This window comes from Tenrec ecaudatus, chromosome 1 (assembly GCF_050624435.1).
Source record: "Tenrec ecaudatus isolate mTenEca1 chromosome 1, mTenEca1.hap1, whole genome shotgun sequence".
In the NCBI taxonomy this organism is placed as follows: Eukaryota; Metazoa; Chordata; class Mammalia; order Afrosoricida; family Tenrecidae; genus Tenrec; species Tenrec ecaudatus.
In genome coordinates, this window is record NC_134530.1 from 194,469,045 (window position 1) to 194,493,210 (window position 24,166).

At 38.3% G+C, this 24,166-nt stretch overlaps 1 protein-coding gene across 1 annotated transcript in view; it reads left to right on the plus strand.

Moving 5' to 3' along the window:
- XPR1 (xenotropic and polytropic retrovirus receptor 1) overlaps nucleotides 1-24,166 on the plus strand; it is a 212,113-nt gene that overhangs the window by 150,762 nt on the left and 37,185 nt on the right. Inside the window, exons 8-11 of the mRNA XM_075528060.1 lie at nucleotides 9,550-9,740; nucleotides 9,951-10,130; nucleotides 22,354-22,525; nucleotides 23,746-23,940. Coding sequence (XP_075384175.1) covers nucleotides 9,550-9,740; nucleotides 9,951-10,130; nucleotides 22,354-22,525; nucleotides 23,746-23,940 — 738 coding nt within the window. The remainder of the gene's footprint in view (nucleotides 1-9,549; nucleotides 9,741-9,950; nucleotides 10,131-22,353; nucleotides 22,526-23,745; nucleotides 23,941-24,166) is intronic.

Below are 24,166 nucleotides of genomic sequence, written 5' to 3' on the forward strand. Positions count from 1 at the left end.
TAGAGATACCAGGGGTATTATGGGGTGGTGTGGGGAGAAAGAGGGAATCGATCACAAGTATCAACCTATTATAACCCCCCCACCAGGGGGATGAAAAACAGAAAAGTGGGTGAGGGGTGACGAAGGATTATGTAAGATGTGGTGAGGGAGGGTGGGGTAAGGAAGGGAAAGAAATGGGGTGGTGATATCGGGCTCAAGTGGGAAGAGAATGCTTTGAAAATGATGATGGCAACATATGTACAAATGTGCTTGACACAATGGATGAATATATGGATTGTGATAAGACATGTAAGAGCCCCCAATAAAATTATTTAAATTTTTAAAAAGACTTTAAAGGAGAAATGGTGCTTAGACTGGACATTGATGGATTGAAAGGCATTCCAATCCAAGAAACTAGTGGCTAAACAAACAGGTTTAGCAGGCTTATGGAAGAAGTTATGTTGGGGGAGGAAATGAGGTTTTTATTTGTTTTCATTCAGGAGAAGTTGAGGTTTTTCTTTAGTAAATATAGACTTTTACATGAGACTGTCTGATTTGCTTTTGGATATGTGTGGTTTATGCATTTAGTATTGGTCATTGTGTTCTCTCATTTTAGAAGCCTGTGTGTGTGTGTGTGTGTATGTGCGTGCGCGCGCGCTGGGGGCTGGGTGAGTAAATATATTTAAAGCCAGCTGTCTATCCTTATTTATCTCCCAGTGGGCACTAGGAAGATAACAATGTTTAGAGCCAGCCACAGCAGTAGTAATGCATGCATACGCACAGTTCTTGTCTTCAAGCACTGACATAAAAAATAACATGCATAATTGTTTTAGTTTCTCATGAGGACACAGCTTAATGTGTAATAATCTGTCTGAAAATCACATGTTCCAGATATTTCATTTCATGAAGATGAGAAATTTCTTGGTGGTGGTGGTGGTTTAACTTGTGTCCTACAGATTCCTAGTAGCCTTTACCTCAGGTAATCTCATTCAGTGACACATGTTTCACTTAAAGGTTTTATCGATCAGAAAGTCTGATCATTTTCAGTGAGATTTTGTTGTAGTCCTTTTGGAGAATAATTTGGCAATGCATATAAGAATTTAAAATACAGTGCTTTGATTAGGAATTTTATGTCTAGAAATATATATACGAATCTGCTTCGGCATGACTACAAAAATATGTATATGTAAGGAGAGTATTGTTGCCATTTAGTTTACAATAGCAAAATCCTACTGACAAAATGACAGTAGTTGGCAAGGTTGTGAAGAAACTAGAACCATCATCAATTGCTGGTGGGAATATGAATTGGTTCAGTCGTGAAAAACATTTTGGCAGTTCTCAAAAAGTTGAACGTAGGATTATAGAATTAGCATACGGCCTGGAAATCTCAATCCTAGGTAGATACATAGAGCAAAAGTGAGAGTGCAGTCAGAAATGTGTGCACCAGGCTTCGGTGGAAACAACTTAAATGTCCATCCACAAGTGAATGGACAAGCAAAATGTGGTCTATACATATGTTGAAATATTACTAAACCCTAGAGATAATATGCCACAACATGGATAAACCTTGAAAACATTTTGCTCTGTGGAAGAAACCAGTCACAAAGGGACCTATCCTGTAAGGTCTCAGTTGAAAAAAACATTTTGGTATGAACTTTCTGTAGTCCCTTCACATAGAAACCAAAGTGTATTAGTGATTATCAGGGAAGGTAAGGCTAGGAGAATGTATGGGGGTCATTAAGCTTGTGTTCATGGTGGTAAAGGATTTGGAAAAGGACGGTGAGAAGTATTACACAGCTTGAAGAATACAATCAGCGTCACTTAGCCATGCGTGTGGAAATTGTTAAGTGGATATGTTTTGTTCTGCATATTTCACCACAGGTTTTAAAAATAGCAAAATCCTAGAAACCACTCAGTTGTCCATGAATTGAAAGTTATTTAAATAAATAAATTATATTTACACCTTTACACTAGGAAGAAATCCTGGTAGCACAGTGGTTATGGCACTTGACTGCTAAGAAAAGGTTGTGGTTTGAACTCACCAGTCAGTCCACTGGAGAAAGATATACCAATCTGTTTCCATTAAGATTACAGGCTTGATGTGAGATCACAAGGCATTGAGGGATCAGGTATCAGGCATCAAAGGCCCAAAAAAAAAAAAATCATAGCACTCTGAATGAGGGGGAGTGCAGAGTGGGGACCCAGGGCCCATCTGTGAGAAATTGGACTTCCCCTGGCAGAAGGGGTGCAGGGAAGGGGACAAGCCAGTCAGGGTGCAGTGTAGCAATGATGAAATATACAATTTTTCTCTAGTTCTTGAATGCTTTCTCCCCCTTGCGCACCTCCCCCCCCCCCCCACTATCGTGAGCCTAATTCCAGCTGGACCAGAGGATATACACTGGCACCGATAGAAACTGGAAATAAGGGAATCCAGGATAGATGAAACCCCTCAGGACCAGTGGTGACAGTGGCGATATCGGGAGGGTGGAGGGAAAGTGAGGGAGAAAGGGGAACAGATTACAAGGTCTACATATAACCTCCTCCCTGGGGACGGACAGAGGAGAAGTGGGTGAGGGGGAGACATCAGATGGTGTAACGTATGACAACATAATAATAATTTATAAATTTTTAAGGATTCGGGGTGGAAGGGGGAGCAGGGAGGGAGGGGGAAAAAATAAAGAGCTGATACCAAGGGCTCAAGTAGAAAGCAGGTGTTCTGAGAATGATGATGGCAACATATGTACAAATGTACTTGACACAATTGATGTATGTATGGATTGTGATAAGAGTTGTATGAGCCCCTAAATAAAATTATTTTTAAAAAGCAAAAAGATTACAGGCTTGGAAACCCTATAGGACAATTAATTCTACTCTGACTTAGAGGGTCAATATGAGTCAAAATTGACTGACTTGACAGTGGAGTGGGTTTGGTTTATACAAAGGAATGCTATGAAAATATTTAAATGAGTGAAATAGTGATGGAAATGGAGATTGGTATTAACATTTTGGAAAACTATTTGGCAATATTTAACAAAAATGAATGTACATTAACTATGAAACAACAATTATATTCCTATATAACTGTGTGTCCAACAGCAATGCTTCACTAAGAGACATATATGAGAATGCACATAGCAGTGCTGTTTTTAATGGTCCCCAGACTGGACACAAACCAAACGTCCATCAGCAGTAGAATAGATATATCCGTTTTGTGATAAAATATGCATAACAAAACATACTCAAAGAAATGGTATGCAGTACTAAGAACAAACTAGAACTACGTAAAACAATATGGATGAATCCAGAAAACAAAGGAAAAGCAAAAGAAGCCAAACAAAATATACATTGCATGATTTCGTTTATATAAACTCAACAGGCAAAAAGTTTGTGATGTTAGCAATGAGAATAGGGGTTACCCTTGAGCACTAGCTGGGTAGCAATAGGAAAGTAGGCATGAGAAAGACACTGTTCTGGTGCTGGTGCACTTTATGAAAATTCATCATACTGTATGCTTAGTTTTTGTTCATTTTGGTTTATGTAGATAACACCTAAATTTAAAACTTATGCTTACATTAAGAAAATGAGTGAAAAAAAAGGAAAATGGAGTTTGGTAGTTCTGAGCAGTGATAGGGAAAGCTTCCACTCCCAGATATAGGTGGAAAAAGTTGGGAATACAATAGCATGTCTAAGCATGCGCTCAGTTTTAATCGATGCATTGCTTTGTTGTCGTTTAAGATGTTTATTCAGGAAGAATTTCTTGAAAGGTATAATCATTGATTTGATTTCCTCTGGGAAAGTGAGGATATTTGGGAGGGGAGGAAGAGTGTTTCTCAAATTCTGGGTAACTGAGAAATGATTTTCCTCATCCGCATATATTTATGTATTTAATGTTCTCTTAATTGATTTGACAACATGGTACAATGCAGAGAGGACTGTAATTTTTAATATAAGCACTTGTTTTGTTTAATAAACAAACAAACATGGACATGTTGTGTGTATATACAGCTCTGGAGCCACTTACTATATACCCTTGGGCAAATTACCTAATTGGGCTAACCCTCAATTTCCTCATATATCCATTGAGGAAAACCAATTTATGGTGTTGTTAGGAGAATTATGTAACATAAAACAAGGAACACATTGTCTAGCCCAGAATAAGTATTTGGTAAATGTTAGTTATTTGATTAAATTAAAAATGCATAAAACTGCAGACTATTTGAAATGGAGCCATATATACCTTTTGTTCTGTGGGCCATGGATCACAGGGATGATATTTATTCTTTAAAAATAGTACTAATTCACTGGGTTTTTTTTTATTTCCTGGAATTTTTCATGATGACCTTTGTCTAACAAGAATTGTTATGATTCAGCACCCACAGGAAATCTATAAAAGATTGCTTAGTGGAGGTCATGCCTCAAAGCTATCTTATTGCGTTATTAAACCTATGCCATTAACCCGAAGCCCACTGCCATGGAGTTGATTTAGACTCATCCTCAAAAGAAAAAGCAAATGCACTGCCATAGAGTTGATTCCAACTCACAGCGACCCTATATGACACAGTCCAATTGTCCTTGGGTGACCCTGCAGGAGCAGACAGCCTCATCTTTCCCCCATTTGTGACTCATGGTGACCCTATATAAGGTATCCAAGGCTGTGCATCTTTCTAGAGGCTGCTAGAGGATTCGAGACTCGACTTTGTGGTTAGCAACCCAGTGCCCAACCCAGAGCACCTTCTGGGCTCCTCAGAGTATAGATGTATGTGCCATCTTGGCGTTTCTGATCTTTGAAGGTTAATTTGACAATTGCAGTTAAGATTGCCAGGTGTGGTTTAAACATTTTGAAACTAAACCAGTTCATTAACATTTAATCACCTTGCATTTTCATTTGAGGCTATATACCTTTAACATTCATTATTTTACAAAAATCTTTGTTTTGTTGTTTAGCACTGTTTCTAATTAACATTTCTAACAAATTGTGGAGTTCAAGGATCTTATTTTATGCTGGATCATAGGATATTAAAAGCCTTAGAGATCTTTTAATTTTTAGGACAGAGCTCTGTGGTACAACAGTTCAAACCAAATGAGAGTCTGCAGGAGAAAGACCTGGCTAACTGCTGAGTGAACATGGCAGCCCAGAAAAACCTAGGGGGCAGTCATATTCTGTCACATAGGTCACTAGGAGTTGAAATTGACTGGACAGCACCTAGCAACAATTCTCATCAAGTAGTTACATTAGTGTTACAAATCAGTACTACTCTGCCAGGTGCAGGCCATTGTCTTCATATGTAGAACAGAACGCTACAGGCTGGGGTCCTGAGTCCTTACTTCTCCATAGCCCCAGATGTTAATGAGACAGACTAAGAAATAGCAGGATGACTAGATCAAATACATCATTACCACTAGTAAAATAGTTCAAAGATGCCAAACAGAAGAATCAATGATGTCATCTTCAGATAGATTATTTTCCACTCCATATTTTCTTAGTCTTTTTGAGTTAATATTCATAACAAATTAACATTTTAATGTAACAATTCAGTGTCATTTAGTACATTCACAGTGTTATGCAGCTACCACCTCTATTTCCAGAACATTTTCATCATCTCAGAAGGAAACTCTGTGCCCATTAAGCAGTTGCTCCTAAACTACTCTGTTTGTGGATTTAGCTATCAAGATACTTGATTTAAAATGGAAGTATAGAGTATGTTCCATATTGTGTCTGACTAATTTCACTTGGCATAGCATTTTCAAGGTTCATCCACACTGGACCATGTATCATATTGCATAAATGGGAAAGCAGTTTATCACAGGTGCTCAACCTCCACCCGGACCACTTAGAGTGTTTGGCTAAGAACATTTCCTAATAATGGAGGCTGGGAACCAAGCCCCGTTCTCTCCCTGTTTCTTCTCCATTGTGAAAACTCCCTCCCTCTTCTGCGTTCATAGTCATCTTACTGTTAATGCATGTGTGGCATGTGGTACCTAGACAACTCCATTTCTGTATCTGTGCCTGATATGTGTGTGTGTGTGTGTGTGTGTGTGTGTGAGCAAGGCCCCTCTTCAATAGCACAACCATTATTAAAACTGGCCTTGTTCTGTTACTTTTCTGTGTAAAGAAAGAGTTGTTTTCACCCAATGTCCATAGACATGTCGTGTCTTTCCTGATGACCTCAGACCTTGGCTTGACAGTTTGGCACAATAGAGTCAACATGTCAGAACTTCATTTCATTTGGATACTACTACTTTTTGGCTATTGTGAATACTGTCCTGCTTCTGAAAATATGTGTGCACATGTCTCTGAGTAGCTGTTTTCTGTTATTTGGAGAGAACTATGTGTCTAGGAGTTTAATTGCTGAGCCATTTTTAATCCTATAGTTAATATAGTTGTATATAAGCCCTAGACTAGTAGCCAAAAGGTTGGCAGTTCAGGTGCGCCTAGTGGTGCCTCGTAAGACAAGCCTGACAATATGCTTCCAAAGGTCACAAGCTTGAAAACTATACAGTAGTTCTTTCAGACATAGACGGAGTTTAGGGCGTCAGAATTGACTCAACAGCAACATAGTAATTCACTCTAACTTTTTGGATTATAACCAAACTGTTTTCTGCAGACTGCAGCATTTTACATTTCACCAGCAATATTACAAGAGTTCCACTTTTTCACACCCTCATCACGTATTGTATTTCCTTTTACTGATACTAGCCATCTTAGTGGGTGTATCTCATTGTGGTTTTGATTTACATTCCCCTAATGACTAATGAACAAGACCTGGTGTGCGGTGATTAAGGGATCTGCTGCTAAGCAAAAAACTGATGAGTCTGTAAAGATTCAACCTTGGGAGCCTCATTGGGCAGTTCTTCCCAGCTTTAATGATGTTGAGCACTTTAGGGAGCTCTGGAAGCATAGTGGTTACAGGTTGGGCTGCTAGCCACAAGGTCTGCAGTTAAGAACCACCAGCCGCTCCATAGGACTAAGACCAGGCTTTTTCTCCTGTAAAGAGTTACAATCTCAAAAACCCACAGAGGCAATTCTACCATGTCCTGTAGGCTTGCTGAGTCAGAATCGACTTGATGGCATTGAGTTTGAGTTTAATTGGACCATATGTATACCGTGGAGAAATGGCAGTTCATTTTCTAGTTCTTAATTCCGTTGTTTTCCTTTTTGTTACTAAGTTATAGGAGTTGCTTACAAACTGGATTTTAAATCCTTATGAGCTTGTGATGCATACATGAAAAAAAGCAAAAGTCATTTGAGAAACACAAGGACCAAAATGGGTGTCAGAAGAGACTCTGCAACTTGTTTTTGAGCCTAGAATAGCTAAATGTAATAGAAGACATAATACGCTGAAAGAGTTGAATAGCACATTTTTAAGGGCAGCTCAAGAAGATGAAGTATTAAAGTGAAGTTTTGCAAAGACCCTAAATTAGAAAAGCAAACGAGAAAAAGAACATGCTTGCCATTTCTCAAGTTGAAAGAACTAAAGAAAAATCAAACCAGTTCTCTGGGCAAAATATTCAACAGTGCAGGAGTCATCAGAAGATGGAGGGATATACAGCGTCACTGTGTCAAAATAATTTGCCAGCATCTAGCCATTTTAGGAGGTAGCATTTAATGAACCAATGGCAGTGAAGGAAGAAGTCTAAGCTGTACTGAAGGCATTGTTGAAAACAAGCCTCCAAGAATACCAATTGAGATATTTCAACAAATGGATGCAATTCTGTAAGTGCTTACTTGTCCATTCCAAGAAACTTGGACGACAGTTACCCAGCCTACCAGCTGACTTCCTACAACAAAGTTAAAGCGTTCATCTTAAAATTCTGCAAGGCCTTTCCCAAACTGCCTCTAGCTAACTCTCACACTTCTTGCTCATTCCACTGATAGTGACCTTGGTCTTCTTGATAGTCTAGGAGCACACCACGCTCATACCTTTCCTTTCACCTAGTGCTCTAGTCTCATATTCTTATTTCCTTAAGGTCTCCGGAGGCACATGCCATCTCCTGAGAGGTCTCCCTTTAACCACCCTGCCTAAAAGAGTGTCTAATAGCACTCTTTATCTTCTTGTCATAATTTATTTTTCTTGAAAGCACTTATCACTGTCTGACATACAGACGTTTCCTGAAGAGAAGTGTTTTGTCTTCTTCCTTGCTCTCTACGAAACTCACCATTTAGAATAGTTTTGTGTTTAATAAGCACCTACTATCTGTCAAATGGATAAACATGATTTGGGAAGGAAAAACTTAACAATGAACAAACTCATTATTGGGCATTTGATATATGTAGTTCACATTTAATCTCCTTAACTATATAAAAATAGACATTTTCCCCATTGATCAACAATAAAACTAAGACTTTAAAATTTTGAATAATTTTCCCTAGTATAACTAGAATTCAAAATTTGGTATATACTACTTGACACCAGAGCAAAGTCATTTTGTATCTCTTTTTTGAAAAATTAAATATTCTATGTACTATAGAAAATAAGTCCATATATAATTAAATTCAAATGAACTAACAATAAATATTATAGTTGTTTGGAACATGGAAAATCCCCAAAGTGTTGACTCAAAATCAAAACTATTGATTCAGTGAATCCCTGAACAGCTAAAGATGTGACTCTGAAAGAGTAATAAGTAGAATTTGAACTGCTAGAGTAAAAGCAAAGACCATTTTAGGTACACTTAACTGATTGAATGTGGAAAAGCAAATTTGTTAAAAAGACTTATCAGACTCACCCAGAGCTGGAATTTAATATTTAGGGGTGCTGTTAAATAAGTACCAGAGAAATTAGTTCCACATCAGATTGTGTGGTGAACTTGAATGCCTGGCTATGGTGTTTGAACATCATAATTATTGGGGAGTGACCAAACGTTCATGTGAACATATGAGCAATAGAATGTAGTAATTAAACTTGGAAACAAAACTGGTTTCAAATCCTGTCTCTGCTCTTTGCTAACTCAGTAAACTTGACTAGATCACTTAGTATGTCTGTGCTTTTAATTTTCATATCAATCAAGAGGAGCTAACTTCTTTAACTCGTAGAGGCATTGTAAGGATTATTGAGTATGTGTATAAGAATATTTAGAGCAATGCTTAGCACATGGTGAACATCAATAAGACTTAAATATGACATGGCAATAATTATAAATATTAACTATTTCACTTCTATTATAGTTGAGTGATTTCACATTGCTTTTGTGTGTACTGTTCTTTTCAGTTTTCACAGCTCTGCTGGTGGTTTCAGTGTATCCTGCTTAAGCCACAAAAGTTGTGTCATGCTAGAAATCCTTAGCTGACAGGACTAAGTCATAATACCATGATTGTTCTGTGAAACTAATGGAACAATCGAATGACTTGACAAAAAATTGAATTTTAGGAAATTGATGAAATTCTGAAGTGAAATGAAAAAAGGAAACCTGCAGTCAGGGTTATAGGGCTCTTTAAATAATTTATATTTTGATTTTATTTGTGAAAAATTCTTCTGCCACAGTCATATCATTGTAAATGAAGAGAAAAGATAATGAAAGGAGAAACTATGATGAATTGTATAACTAATCAACAAATTAATATTCTTTCAGCTGTATTTAAACTTGAAACAGATAGAAGTGTGTGGCCCTTGATAAGAATCTATCGGGGTGGCTTTCTTCTGATTGAATTCCTTTTTCTACTGGGCATCAACACGTATGGTTGGCGACAGGCTGGAGTAAATCATGTGCTCATCTTTGAACTTAATCCAAGAAGCAATTTGTCCCATCAGCATCTTTTTGAGGTAAACAAAGCAAGACATAAAGTTCACGAATATAGTTTGCATTAGCTATAAACCTAGATTCGTGGGTATTGAAATCTGTCCTCTACTTGAAAAGGGTTATTAACTTAATAACTAAATGTCCTTACCTTGGTTTTATTAAAGTTATTTCTGAATCTTGCTGAAAGTATAAGTAACAAGTTTTTTCTCTTTGTCTTCCCTATCCTTTACCAGATCGCTGGATTCCTTGGGATTCTGTGGTGCCTGAGCCTTCTGGCGTGCTTCTTTGCTCCCATCAGCATCATCCCCACATATGTATATCCACTTGTCCTTTATGGATTTATGATATTCTTTCTTATCAACCCCACCAAAACTTTCTATTATAAATCTCGGTTTTGGCTGCTAAAACTGCTGGTAAGTCCAGAAACTTTGGTACCATTTCTAGAGTAACACATTGGTCACTCGTGTCCTCTAGAATGAAGACAAAGATGCTGGGTTCCCTGACATCAAAAGCTCCTTTCACATCATAAGTGAGTGGTGCCCCAGCTCCAAAGCCAAAGAATACAGTGTGACAGATAGCCTTTAGTTGTATTTGAAAACAGGTACACCTTGGCCCTGGAAAAACACTCATGCATTTCTTCCTCCTAAAATGAAGTATAAAGTGGCCAGGTGTTGAAATTATTTTGTTAAATATAATTATCACTTCATGACACACTTCTTTAGCCATCTATTAAAGGTGATCCAGTGGGTTAAGCATTGGCCAGCTGACTGAAAGGCTGACAGTTCAAACCTAGCAGATGCTCCGTGGAAGAAAGATGTGGTAGTCTGTTTCTGTAAAGAGTACAACCTCAGAAACCCTATGGGGAAGTGATAACTGCCTTTCAGAGTAGCTATGAGTTGGAATAGACTTAGAAAGCAGTGGGTCTGGTTTAGTGCATTGTAGTAGAACTTTATCAGTATCTTAAAACTGGTAAACCTATGATTATTGTCCAGTTAAAGTTAACGTGGGTAGTTGTCTTAGTTATCTAGTGCTCTCAAAGAAAAATAAAGCCCTCACTGCTGACTCATAATGACCCTATAAAACAGGGTAGAAATGCCCCCTATGGATTTCTGAGACTGTAACTCTTGACGGAGGAACTGGTCGTTTTGAATTATTGACCTTGCAACTAGCCGCCTAGTGCATAACCACTACATCACGAAATCTCCAATGCTACTATGGCATAAAAAAACACAAGTTGGTGGCATTAATAAGTAGAAATTTCTTCTTTCGCAATCTAAATTGCTGAAAGTCTGAATTTAGGGTATCAGCTCTAGGGGGAAGACTCTCTGTCCTTGGATGAAGATCCTACTCTCCTTTCAACTCCTGTGGACCCAGCATTCCTTGGAGATTTCCATGGGTCTTGACGTCGCTCTTCCTCTGGGTTTAGGGATACCTAACACAGGAATCTTGGATCTGAAAATAATGTTCTGTAACAGCTCTTTTTCTTGGTGACTCAGGTCTTTTAGTCTTTTGGCTTGCCTCTTTCTACGTAAATCTCTTATAAGATAAAAAGTGAGGGTGTTACATCCTGCCTTCCAAAAAACCTCCAAACTCACTACCATCCAGGTGATGCCATCTTGTAGCGACCCTGTAGGACAGGGTAGAACTGCCCTTGTGGTTTCCAAGACTGTAACCGTTGATGGGAGTGGAAAGCCTCATCTTTCTCCCTTGGAGTTGCTTGTGGTTTCAAACTACTCACTTGTTCCCAGCCCAGCAAGCAACCACTGTGCCATCAGGGCTCCTCACACACTGAGATAGCCAGGTGCCTCATCCGATCTTAATTGAATTGGCTGATTACATCGCAGATAATTGCTAAATTATATCATTACATAAGTGCCAAACCACTAAGCATCTGGTCCAGCCAAGTGGACACATTTTAAGAGGTGACATAATGTATTCCATAACAGTAGTCAACCAGGTTTTTTGTTGTCTGACATCACTCACAAACTCACTCACTACTATTAAGTCCATTTGAACTCATAGCAACCGTATAGACAAGGTAGAATTGTCCCCTTTTGGGTTTCCAAGATTATAACTCTTCTGGAGTAGAAAGCCTCCCGTTTCTCCCTCAGAGTGCCTTGTGGTCTCAAACTGCAAGCCTTGAGGTTAGCAACCCACTACACTATTAGTTCCCTAAAAGCAGTAGGAATAGCTTGTCAGATCACAAACTTTAATATGGGAAATGTATTTCTAGGCTGGGTTATGATAAATTCTTTTTCTTCTTCTAATTTACCTGTTTCTTAATAATCTCAAATCATAGAGTCTACAATTTCTTGGGTGAGAAAAATAAGCTGTATTTTTTTGTGATAACATTAAAATAGATATGCTCACTCATTTTTTTTCTTTTTGTTTTAAATTCCATTTCTTAGTTTTGTGGGGGGTGGCTTTGGTTTTGGTTTGGGGGTTTGGTTTTTCACAGAAATTGTATTGGTATATAACTAACATATCATACAATTCAATAGTTCAGTGAAACCAAGAAGAGTTATTTAATCATCACCACAGTCAGTTTTAGAAAATTTTCTTCATTCTTGTACTATTCATTCCCCCCGACTCCCTTGCCAAGGAATAATTAATCCAATAACTGTCCTAGATTTACCTATCCTGGTTTTCACATACAGCAATATATTTAAAACTAACAAAGATACCAAACTAAAACATAAAAACCCAATCAGAAAGAAACTACTAGAGAAAATACTAGAAACAAGAACACATATAAATGGATCATAATGGTGATCAAATGGTAGGGTGCTAAATTTTAACCTAATTACATCTGCATCTATCCACTTTCATTCTGCATGCTAACAAGGCTATTCACATCCCTGGTCTATGCCAGAGGGAAATCAGTAGGAGCTTAATCCATGTGTATTTCCCCTGTTTGTTGTTGTCGTTGTTGTTCTTAACTGAAACAGCTGTGAAATAAATCTGAAGGGAGTTCAAATTATAAGATATTACATTTGACTTAACTATATCTGCCATAATCAACTGTACAGTGCTTCCTGTGTGGTAACTATGATCGAAAGGATTCAAGGGAGGCTAAATTTACCCTGTGCCAATAGATGTGGGGCTTCCACTGCCATCCATTCATTGCCTTCTGCAAACCAGGTGTGCACGATTTAAGCTGTGATGCCATTCCTTCCTTTAGATTTGGATTATCTGCTCCCTCTGAAACCACTTTTACTTAAAAAAATGAATTGGAATGCTTTCATGTAGTTGATTCTCAGCTTATCAATTATAAGTAAAAATTGAAAGAAGACTAGTAATTATATTGGCCAATCTATACACCAGATTAAAACCCAAACAAAAAAATAATTCTAAGTTAGGGTGATCCCAAGTTTGTCTTAATAGATTCTGCTCTGTAGGGTCTTCAAAGGCTGATTGTTCAAGAGTAGGATTTCTGGTCATTTGTCTGAATTGCTTCTTGACAAATTCAAACCTCCAGCCTTTCAGTAAATGTGTTAACCATTTGCACCACCCAAGGAGTCCAGGCTCTATCCAAGGGTTCAGAGTTTGCTTTTTCACCTTACAGACCTGCCGCTTTGAAAACTCTGGTTTAGCAGAATTGTGTTATAGTGTTGTTGTAGTTCTTAGAAGTTCACTCACTGTAGCTTTAGCAACAACAAAAAAGATTAACACAAGGAATTTTCTAAGCTTGTGGAGAAAATCTCTTAGCTTTTAATTCTATTTTCCCTGAAATTTTTGTAGTCCCTTTGTTTGACTTACTTAGTTAAAAGAAAATGGTTAAATGTCCAGTAAATAAAAGGCAACACACATTCTAACCTGTAGTAAGCGTGACAGTCACGAAACAAAAATGGCTCGCATCATGGTGCCCCAGCCCCAGCGTGATTTGTTTGTATCTCTTATGAAAAGCTCACCTTGTACCAGGGTTTTTAGTACAAGTTGAAAATCTGAGCCTAAAACTGGATATGAATTCTGACACGATCTGCACATTCCATGGGTATAGCCAGAGACTGGGTGTGAATTGTGCCCTGGGGCACCTCGGTTCAGGAGTTGCCGCGTCAGTCATAAAGCACACGATCACCTACATTTTGTCATCACATGGCAGCATATGTTTTAGAGGTGATGTTTTTCCTTTAAGGGCACAGCGGCTGTTGTTTTTGTTTTGTGTGAATTTGGGAAAAAATATGAGCTATTCTTTCTGTGTCTTCAGAGTTATACCAAAACAACATTGCCAGTTGCTACCGTTCTGGTTTACCGTTCTCATTTGAGGTTGTCTGTCATTTTTTATTACCAGATTTTGTGACTTTTTAAACTGTTACTTATAACATTCTTTTAGTTATGATGAAATACATTTACAATTATAAACACCTATTGTTTTGTGCCTCAATTTTTATTGTGAAATTTCTATAAAGTTACTTTAAAATGAAGAAAATGTAATTGTTACTATGATTGCATCATTGCAGAAATCAGATAATCATTGTGTACATTTCTGTACTATTTTCCCAGTGCATTCTTCTTTGTCCAAGTCACAAGTTATGATTCATACATGACCAATTACTGTTATTAATAGAATGATCCCCTATTGGGTAGACATTTATCTATGCATCTGTTTTATGTTTGTTAATAAATTAGGTCATGTTGACGGAATAAATTGACAATGATAATATAGTAATGGAATAATTGTAGAAATGGCTATTGTCTCATCTGACTTCTAATATGCAAGGAAGAAGAGAATCAATATTACCATCAGCCCAGGATCACCTCCTGTGAGATGAAGATCAGACACACCTCCTCTCCAAACATTTTACTGGTTCTGACACCAACCATCTCTCCACAGAACTGATACTCTCTACTTCTCTGTTGGCCTTGATAATTTGTTGCAGTGGCCACACAGACTCACAAACTATGTTTACACTTACAGTGTTTATAGATTTACAATTCAGTAACAACTCAGAATATAGTTCCTCTATAGAGACAGCCCCTCAGCAATGCCCATGGGTTGGTCTCTCCTGGTCTCCTTGGCCGGGCTTCTGTGCTCCTCCAGCAAGTGTTACAACATTCTTTTGCTCCCTGATAAGTGCCCAAAGGCACCCCTTCTGCCAGAATGCTTCCTGCCTGCAGGCACTCAGCTCTCACTCTGGTTGACAAGCTGACTATAATCACCTTGCTCTATAGCAGCGGTTCTCAATCTGTGGGTCGCTACCTCTTTCACAAGGGTTGCCCGATTCGTAAGAATAGCAAAATTACTGTTATGAAGTAGTAACGAAAATAATTTTATGGTTGGGAGTTACCACAACATGAGGAACTATATTAAAAGGTCGTGGCATTAGGAAGGTTGAGACCCACTGCTCTATAGGGAGAGAAACCCACTGTGCTGTCCCCAGCTGGCCTGGTTCTGCTATAGTTGTTTCTCTGCAATATCTTCATTAATGCTACACCTGCTCAAGTTCTCTTAGTCTCTCTGCCTCTGTCGTATGGGAAGTTATTGGTGTAGAAGTCCAGGGTCCAAAGGATACACTGCACTCCTGCACCTTCTTGGTATTAGTGAGGTCCCCGTGGCTTCAACTTTAGGATTAGCTCTCTTTAAAGTCTAACAGAATGGCAAAACTGACCAATCTCTCTGTTAGGGTTCTACAGACGCACCTCTAAAAGGATTCCATGTACCTTCTTTACAACCTCTCTAATCTCCTTGGTAGAGCACATGTACCTTATTTGCATAGTCCCTCAGTCACTGTGGAAGTTACCAGATCATGCATAGCTAAAATGACCACATTAAGTAATTCACTGCACCACCATCTATCAGAAGAAAAGAGATACAGAAAGAAGCATTGTAGTCTGTTGTTTTTGTGTTTTAAGTTATAAATAGAATATTATCATTTATAAACCAATCTAATTTTAATGACCTATTGACTTATTTTAAGTCTCAGTGAAGAAAATTTACCCTTAAACTTATTTCTAATGAATTTTCTACCCTAATTATTTCTCTGATTGTACCTTTTTTTGAAACTTAATTTTTTTTCTCTCTTTAATTTTTAAAGTTAAAGCACATATATTGCTTGGCTGTACTTAGAAGCACTGACATCATCTGTATCTGGATCGAATCTGTGAATCTGCTGCCTGACTTTCTCTCCTTGCTCCCAAAGGCTTTAAAAATTTTATATAAGAAACTGATTTCTTAAGATGAAAATATTAGATCAAGTTAATAAAAGTTAATTGTATCCATTAGGTCCTACATCATCTCCCAGATATCAATTTACTCTAATTTTGAATATCCAATTAGGAAATATATACAATGCCTCCGAATTCCTAAACAAAAGTATCAACTTATAGTAAGCTAGTTAATATATTTTAATTAGACTATACTATATAATTTCAAAAGCAGTTTGTGTCCATATCTTCTGTGATTGAATATATAAAATTTTTGCACATGTTCACTATAAGAATAGATGAGATAGGAATAAGACAGGTATTTTCATTTAATATTGACTAACATTGTTATGCCAGGTACTGTTCTGAGCATTTTATATGTGTTAATTTATGTAATACTTTTAATAACCCATGTGGCATCCCCATTTAACAAAGAAGAATCAGACGTGCAGAGAAATCAAATAACTAGCCTGAAGCCACACAGCTATTAATGGAGAGGGGGTTTTGAGCCCAGGCAGTCTGGCCTCATAATTGTAAAAATGATGTGGAGCGATAACTGGCCTCTTCTGACTTCACCAGGGGAAAGGAAACTCCAGTTCAACTTCTGCCCAAGGCTGAGTCCTATTAGGCTGAGGTCAGTCAGACATACTTCCACCCCTCCAACTTCTGTACTAATTCTGGCACCAACTGTTCCTCCCAAAGCACTTTCTGCTTCTCTGCTGGGTTCAAACTTTCATTGCAGTGAGTACACATAGACAGTACTTATGATTATGAAGTTTATTATGGGGGTTAACAAGTTACAACTCAAGATCAGAAATGCACAGGATATAGGGCTTCTATCCAGCCCAGCCACATCTCAGCTCCAAGTAGGTGTCTGCCGTACTTGTTACAAAGTTCACTTAGTGCTACAACAAATGGCTGGAAGGACACACCACTTCACCTAAGCTACAGCCCACAGGTGTTTGGCTACTGTAGCTCTGTGGGTGAACAAAACTAACTCCCCCTAATTAAGTGCCTGGAGGCAAACCACTCCACAAGCAAGCCTCCTGCCTAAAGCTTTATTCACACTGTAAGCCGAGAAGAGAAGCCGAAGCCCGCCTATCTTGTGCTCTTGGTGATCTGCCACTTTGCCATCTCCCCCAAGTCTCTGGTGTTACAGATCTGTCTCCTAGATTTGGAAGGTTCAATAAGCAGGAATCTTGGAATCCATAGATAAATTCCACTTCTAGCTCTTTCTTGATGGCAGTGAAATAAATCCTCTCCAACAGTTTTGATGGGATGTAATATACATATCATACAATTCAATAAGTCTCTCATATCAAGAAGAATTGTACAATCATTACCACAGTTCATTGTAGAACATTTTCTTCTTTATTGTACTCATTGTTATCAGCTCCCTGTTTTCCTGCAGTCTCCCCTGCCATACCCCCCCCCCCCCAAAAAAAAACAATCCAGTTACTGTCTCCCATCCTGGAGTCACCCATCCTGGTTGAAAGTCATTCTTCCTGCCTCTTCAGATGGCTGATTTTAAACCCAGAGTGATATCAAAACTCACCAGGTTCTTCATTAGAGTCCCATTTCCCTTATGTGAGTAGTCCCTGCCCCTGCCTGCACTTGATAAGAGTTTAAAAGACTAGGACTAGAAGAGCCATAGCAAGTGATTCGCTGTACTGCAATAATCTAATCATTTAAAAAATTTACACATATTTTCTCAAAACTGCTTTGTGAGAAGTTAGTGGTTTAGTAATCCATGTTCTGATGTATAAGATAGAGGGGAAAAGTCACTGCCATCGTCAAATCCCTTAACACTTCTACTTTATACAAAGAGCCCTGGTGGTGTAGTGGGTTATATCTTGGGCTGCTAACCACAAGGTCAGCAGTTTGAAACCACCAGCTATTCCATGGGAGAAAGATAAGTCTTTCAAATCCTGTAAAAAATTTGCAGCCTTGGAAACTCACATGCAGGAGAAAAAATAAGGCGCTGATACCAAGGGCTCAAATAGAAAGTAAATGTTTAGAAAATTATAGCAACATATGTACAAATATGCGTTATACTGTTGATGTATGGATTGTTATAAGAGCTGTAAGAGGCCTCAATATGATCTTTAAAAAAAAACTTTAAAAATAAATAAATGGAACAGATTTGTACTAAATAAATAAGGTAGAAGTCTTGATTTGTTACCTCCTCCAAAATGTTTCAATTTGGCTAGGTCATAATTTATAATTCTCAGTATAATATAATCACCTCTATTTTGTGATCTGATAAAACTTCCTATGTTATAAATCCTAATCTGTTACTGAGGCAGAATTAACGATTGTTTTTGATAGGTGCCATTGAGTCAGTGCCTACTCATAACAACCCTATGTGCAACAGAACAAAACAGTGCCAGGGCCTGTGCCATCTTCACAATGGCTCTTATGTTCGAACCCATTATTGTAGCCACCTTGTTAGTCCATCTCATCGAGGGCCTTCCCCCTTTTTTGCTGCTACTCTCCTTTATCAAGCATGATGTCCTTCTCCAGGAACTGGTTCTCTTCTGAGAACATGTCCATTGTACACGAGACAGCCGCTCCATCCTTGCCTCTAAGGGGCATTCTCCCTCCACTTCTTCCGAGACAAACTTATTTGTTCTTTTGACAAGGTACTTTCAATATTTGACAGCAGCGTAATTCAGACGGCTCAGTTCTTCACATGCGTATGAAGCAATTGAAAATACCATAGCTTGTGTAGGATCCGTCTGACATCAGCAGTGATATCCATTGTTCCACCTCCTCATCTGAATTAGTCCTGAACTTCTGGCAGCTCCCTGTCACGGTACTGCTGCAACCATTGGGTAAACTTCAGCAAAATTTTACTTGTGTTACCAGTGATATTGCTGTGTAATTTGAGCATTTTGTTGGGTCAACTTTCTTTGGAATGGGTATCAATATGGATCTCTTCTAGTCACATGGCCAAGTAGCTGTCCTCCAGATTTCCTGGTGTAGACAAGTGAGTGCTTCTAGTGCTCCATCAGCTTGTTTAACCATTTCAATAGTATTCCGTGAATCCCCGAAGCCTTGATTTTGACTAGTGTTTTCAGTGCAGCTTGAACTTCTTCCTTCAGCACCATTGGCTCGTGCTCATATGCTACCTCCTGAAATGGTTGAATGTCCACTAGTTCCTTTTGGTACAGTGACTCTCAAATCTTTGCATCTTCTATTGATGCTTCCTGCATCATTCAGTGTTTTGCCCATAGAATCTTTGAATATTGCGACTAAAGGCTTGATTTTTCCCTTTATATTTCTTTTAGTTTAAGATATGCGAGTGTGTTCTTTTTGATTTTCTAACTCTAGATCTTTGCATATTTCATTGTAATATTTTATTTGGCTTCTCAAGTTTCCCTTGCAAATGTTCTGTTCAACTCTTTGACTTCATCATTTCTTTCATTTGTCTTAGCTAATCTATGAATTAGGAGCAAGTTTCAAGCACTTTCTGATAACCACTCGATCTTTTCTTTGTTCCCAGTCTTTTAAATGACCTTTTACTTTATTCATCAGGTCTTTTGTCATTAGTATTCAACATAGCAAATCTGTTCTTGAAATGGTCTTGAAACTCAGATGGGTGTACTCAGGGTCATAGTTTGGCCCTCCTGGACTTATTTTCATTTTCTTCAGCTTTATCCTAAACTTACAGATGATCAGTTGGTGGTCTATTCCACAGTTAGCCTTGTTTTAGTTGCTGATTTTGAGCTTCTCCAGCATCTCTTCCCATAGATGTAGTCATTTTAATTTTTAGTATTCCATCTGGAGAAGTCCTGTGTATAGTCCTATTTGTGTTGAAAACAAAAAATAAAAGCTATTTGCTATGAAGAAGAAGCCATTGGTTTTACAAAATTCTTTCATGTAATCTCCAACTTCTTTGTTTCTATCACCAAAACCATATTTTCCAACTACTGTACCTTCCTCTTTGTTCCAGTGTTTGTATTCCAGTCATCAAGAATTATCCATGCATTTTGGTTGCACATTTGATCAGTTTTAGACTGAAGGCATAATTTTTCAATTTCTTTTTTTTTTAATTTTTCAATTTCTGTATCACTAGTTTTCATGGTAGGTTCATGAATTCGAATAATAGTTGTAGTGACTAGATATGCTTACATGCAGATAAATATGATCACAGCATTGTACTTCAAGCGAGCTCTTGAAATGTCCTCTCTGATTAAAAATGCAATGCTATTCTTGTTGATTGTGTCGTTCCCAGCATAGTGCACCACATGAGTCTCTGATTCAAAATGACAAATGCCGGTCCATGTCAGCACACTAAAATACCTAGGCTATCAATCTTCATTGATTTTATTTTTGATGGCTTCCAATTTTTCTAGGTTCATACTTTGTGCATTCCAAGTTCCGATTATTTGTAGCTGTGTGCAGTAGTTTCTTCTCATCTTGAGCCATGCCCCATAATGAAAGTCCCAAAGGCTGTACTCCATTTGTGTCATTATGGTCCACTGGACTCTGATTATCTGGCAGCTCTTCCTCGGTGGTATTTTGAACTCCTCCTGACCTGAGAGGTTCGTTTTGTGGCGCAGTCTCTGACAAAGTTCAGTTTCATTAGGCCTTCAGTATGTGACATTTCCATGCCCTTCATAAGGTTTTCATCAACTAATTCATCCAAAGTGGACAGCCTATTCCTCCTTCACAGTTCATTTTGGAGGAAACCTATTCATTTTGGATGACCCTGCTGATACTTAAAATACTATGGCACAGCGTCCAACATTACAACACACCAGCCACCACAGTATGACAAACTGACAGACAAGTAGTAGGCAAGATTGCAGTTATGTTAACAAGATGGGATACAATCAACAGGATTAGCTTTTATCTTGGGCCCATCTCCTTTTAGATTTAAGAGAAAGAAATGAGTAGAGATCTGAGATACTTCAGTACCATGGGGAGAAAAAAGAACTTTTGGTGGAGGGTACCCTTTGTCCCCAAGGTCCCAGTCTTGAGACAGTGTTAGACCCAGGAGACAATTAAGACCAAGATACACAGAGAGCTCCCCAAAACGCAGGTGCTGAAATGCAACAGGGACCTTCCCCCAGAACCAGCAGAGTGAGAAAGGCCTCCCCTAGAGCTGGTCCCCTAAGTGCAGTCTTCTAGCATCCTCATCCAGGAGAAGATAACCGCCTGTTGCTAGACCAGCACTTGTAGTCATTTTGTCACAGTGGCGCTAGTTAAGTAAGGTAGGGCCTGACAAGTAAAGGTTATAGCTACCTTCTTTTCCTCCTCTCGTATGGCATTTCAAGACAGTCTGCGCAATTTGAACAAATGGGTTCAAAGTTATATTGCTATCTAATCCTACCTGATCTGCAATGCTAGGATTTCCCTTTACAGTGATAAATAGGCTTCCACAGATCAGTGAGGATGGCTTTGTTTTGGGTCCACTTTAAAAGGAGGATCTATATATAGATAGTACTTAAATTTTGTAATGTTTTTATGATTAAATGAATTAAAGCATATAAAAGCACTTAGAAGAGTATACAGCATGGACAAGTTTTCAATAACTTTAAGCTATTATATCATTGTTTTCATAACGGGTGTGAGAACTAACTTTGGTGGCCCTGTTTAAGGATGAACATAAACATCACTATGGTCTCAGTCCAGTGAAAGTGATATAGGTCAGAGGATTAAGGCTTGTATCACCCTTCCCTACCCTTCCTTGTGGTCAGAGAAGTTTTGTGTCCAGCTAGCCAAGAAGAGAAAACATTCCAGAATTTAAAGCATTTGGGGTCTTTAGGGAAAACCAACCTGGAGTCTTCGCAACACCTCTCAGAGTCTATCTTCTGACACTCCCTTTTCTTTCAGCTTCAGCTCTGCCTACCTTTCTCCTTTTTGTGTGCTAGCTATTCCGCAACTCATTGCCTTTATGATGAATTCTCAACCTGCCTGCTATTATTCAGTTTGTCTGTGATTGGTTTCATTATCTTCCACTTACAAACTGCACGATTTTGTTACATGGTTATTGTAAATAAATTTATGTCAACTTGATGTATGAAGGTATAAGGGTGGTATTTAACCTGTCAGTCGGGTCCCAACCTAATGGTACCTCCTTGTAGGCGTGGCCCTCTCATAAGGAGGGCCCTGAAAACAACCTCCTCTCTGCCTTCACCTTCCACTTGCTGGTCACCCAGAGAGTTACTGGAGCCCTGCCATGTTTCCACTGACCTTGGATCCACTGGACTTTGCACCCTAGCGCTGTGGTCTTCCTGCAGTCTGTGTCATTGCATGTGGCTGCATGAGTCTGAAGAGGCTTCTATGGAATAGTACAGGATTATGGACTTGAATTAGACTAGACTGGGACGCTTCTTAATATAAAGCTCTTTCTTACATATATATGAGTGTCTGGATTTGTTTCTCTAGTCAGCCCGACCTACCACAGTGCTCAAAATAGAATTTAAATTTTTTAATTGCATTTTATTACTATGCTTCTGATTTTTTTTCTTCTTCTTTTTCTAGTTTCGAGTATTTACAGCCCCCTTCCATAAAGTAGGCTTTGCTGATTTCTGGCTGGCTGATCAGCTGAACAGCCTGTCAGTGATTCTGATGGACCTAGAATACATGATTTGCTTCTACAGTTTTGAGCTCAAATGGGATGAAAGTAAGGGCCTGTTGCCAGATGATATAGCAGGTAGGGTGCGAAAGTTCACACTACTAAACTGCCAGTGTAAACCAAGAGTTATTGAGAATGGTGCCTGAGAAATTTAAGGTTATGATGAAAACTTATCCAATAATATTGCAAACTTAATTAAATGTATTTGGCAATCTTAGCATTCTCTTTCTCTGATATAATTTGGCTCTTAAATTATGTGGTAAGATTTTACGATCCTTTTGCCAAGAGATTTACAACTTACACTCAAAGAATTCTCAGACTGAAAAAAAAAAGTTAGGTTGTTGGTAGTTGTACCACAGATGCTTTTAGCGCTAATAATTTGCCATCACAGTGTTCTTGATAATATTCCAAAGAAGGCAGTGGTTAAAATGCTGACTTTAGAATTAGGTTAAGTGCTTTATAAATTGTTTTTTACTTTTATTTGGTACTTGTTTTTTCCTGCCTCTTTTTTTCACAATTTACCTTATTCAGGTAGTTCAGGCTATAAAGGAATTCTGCTAATGATAAAAACAACTTTATTTAGACAGATAATTTAACACGTGACTAATGACAGTTCATTAAACCAGGGCTGACCCAATGCCTTTTCATTGATTGCCAATGGAAGCTTATAACTATCATCAGTTGGTTTATCGTACTATATTGTATGTTGGTCATGCCATGACATATTGCTGGAATTCAAAGACAAATTGGTTTTTCTCATTTAAAAACACAAATTCATTTCTTCATCCCAGAAAAAGAGCCCAAGAATGTGAACAACCTATAGTAGGTGTATTACAGTAATTTAAAGTTCAAGAGAATTGTGATACTTGTTTTTCAGATGTTTCAAATTACAGGGCTACCGTCTGTATCAGTAAAGTTTGTTTTATATTCCTTTTGATTAGTAGATACTAACCGAATTTTCCTATGATTTTCAAAGACTCTATAGAAAATTATTCCAGAACAGATACATAGTCAGAATCCCAAGAGGACAGCCTTCCACTAGTCCCCTCTGCAGCTCTCCTCCCCCTTGCTTTTATCTACCACTAGAAAATTTGTGAATAGTTGCAAAAAAGTAAGTGATTCTGAAACCATCTCCTGTCTTTTATGGACTTGTTGATTTTTTCATTAAGTGGCTAAGCGATGTGGACAAGTTACTATTATTTTTAATAAAACATTTTGAGGGCTGTTACAGCTCTTATAATAATCCATACCAAGTTACTTTTTTAATTGTATTTTTTTCTTCTTTGAAATCTTCACAGGACCAGAAATTTGCCACAGCTACTCATACGGAGTGCGGGCCGTGGTGCAGTGCATCCCCGCCTGGCTTCGCTTCATCCAGTGCCTGCGCCGATACCGAGACACAAAAAGGGCATTTCCTCACCTAGTTAATGCTGGAAAATACTCCACAACTTTCTTCACCGTGACGTTTGCAGCCCTTTACAGCACGCACAAAGGTATTCTAGGATTGGAAAAAAATTTTTCATTTATGTATGTATTTCTTTCTTATGGCCCGGTAGGTTTCCATTTGTCTGGTTTTTTCCCATTGGAATTCCAACACCCTTAGGGCATTCTTGTTTGCTCCTGAGCACAACTTTAGTCGCATTCCAATATTTGCTAACAAGTACCATCAGAAAGGAGCAAAGTTGCTCAGGATGTGTGGCAATGCATGAAATTCTGTGT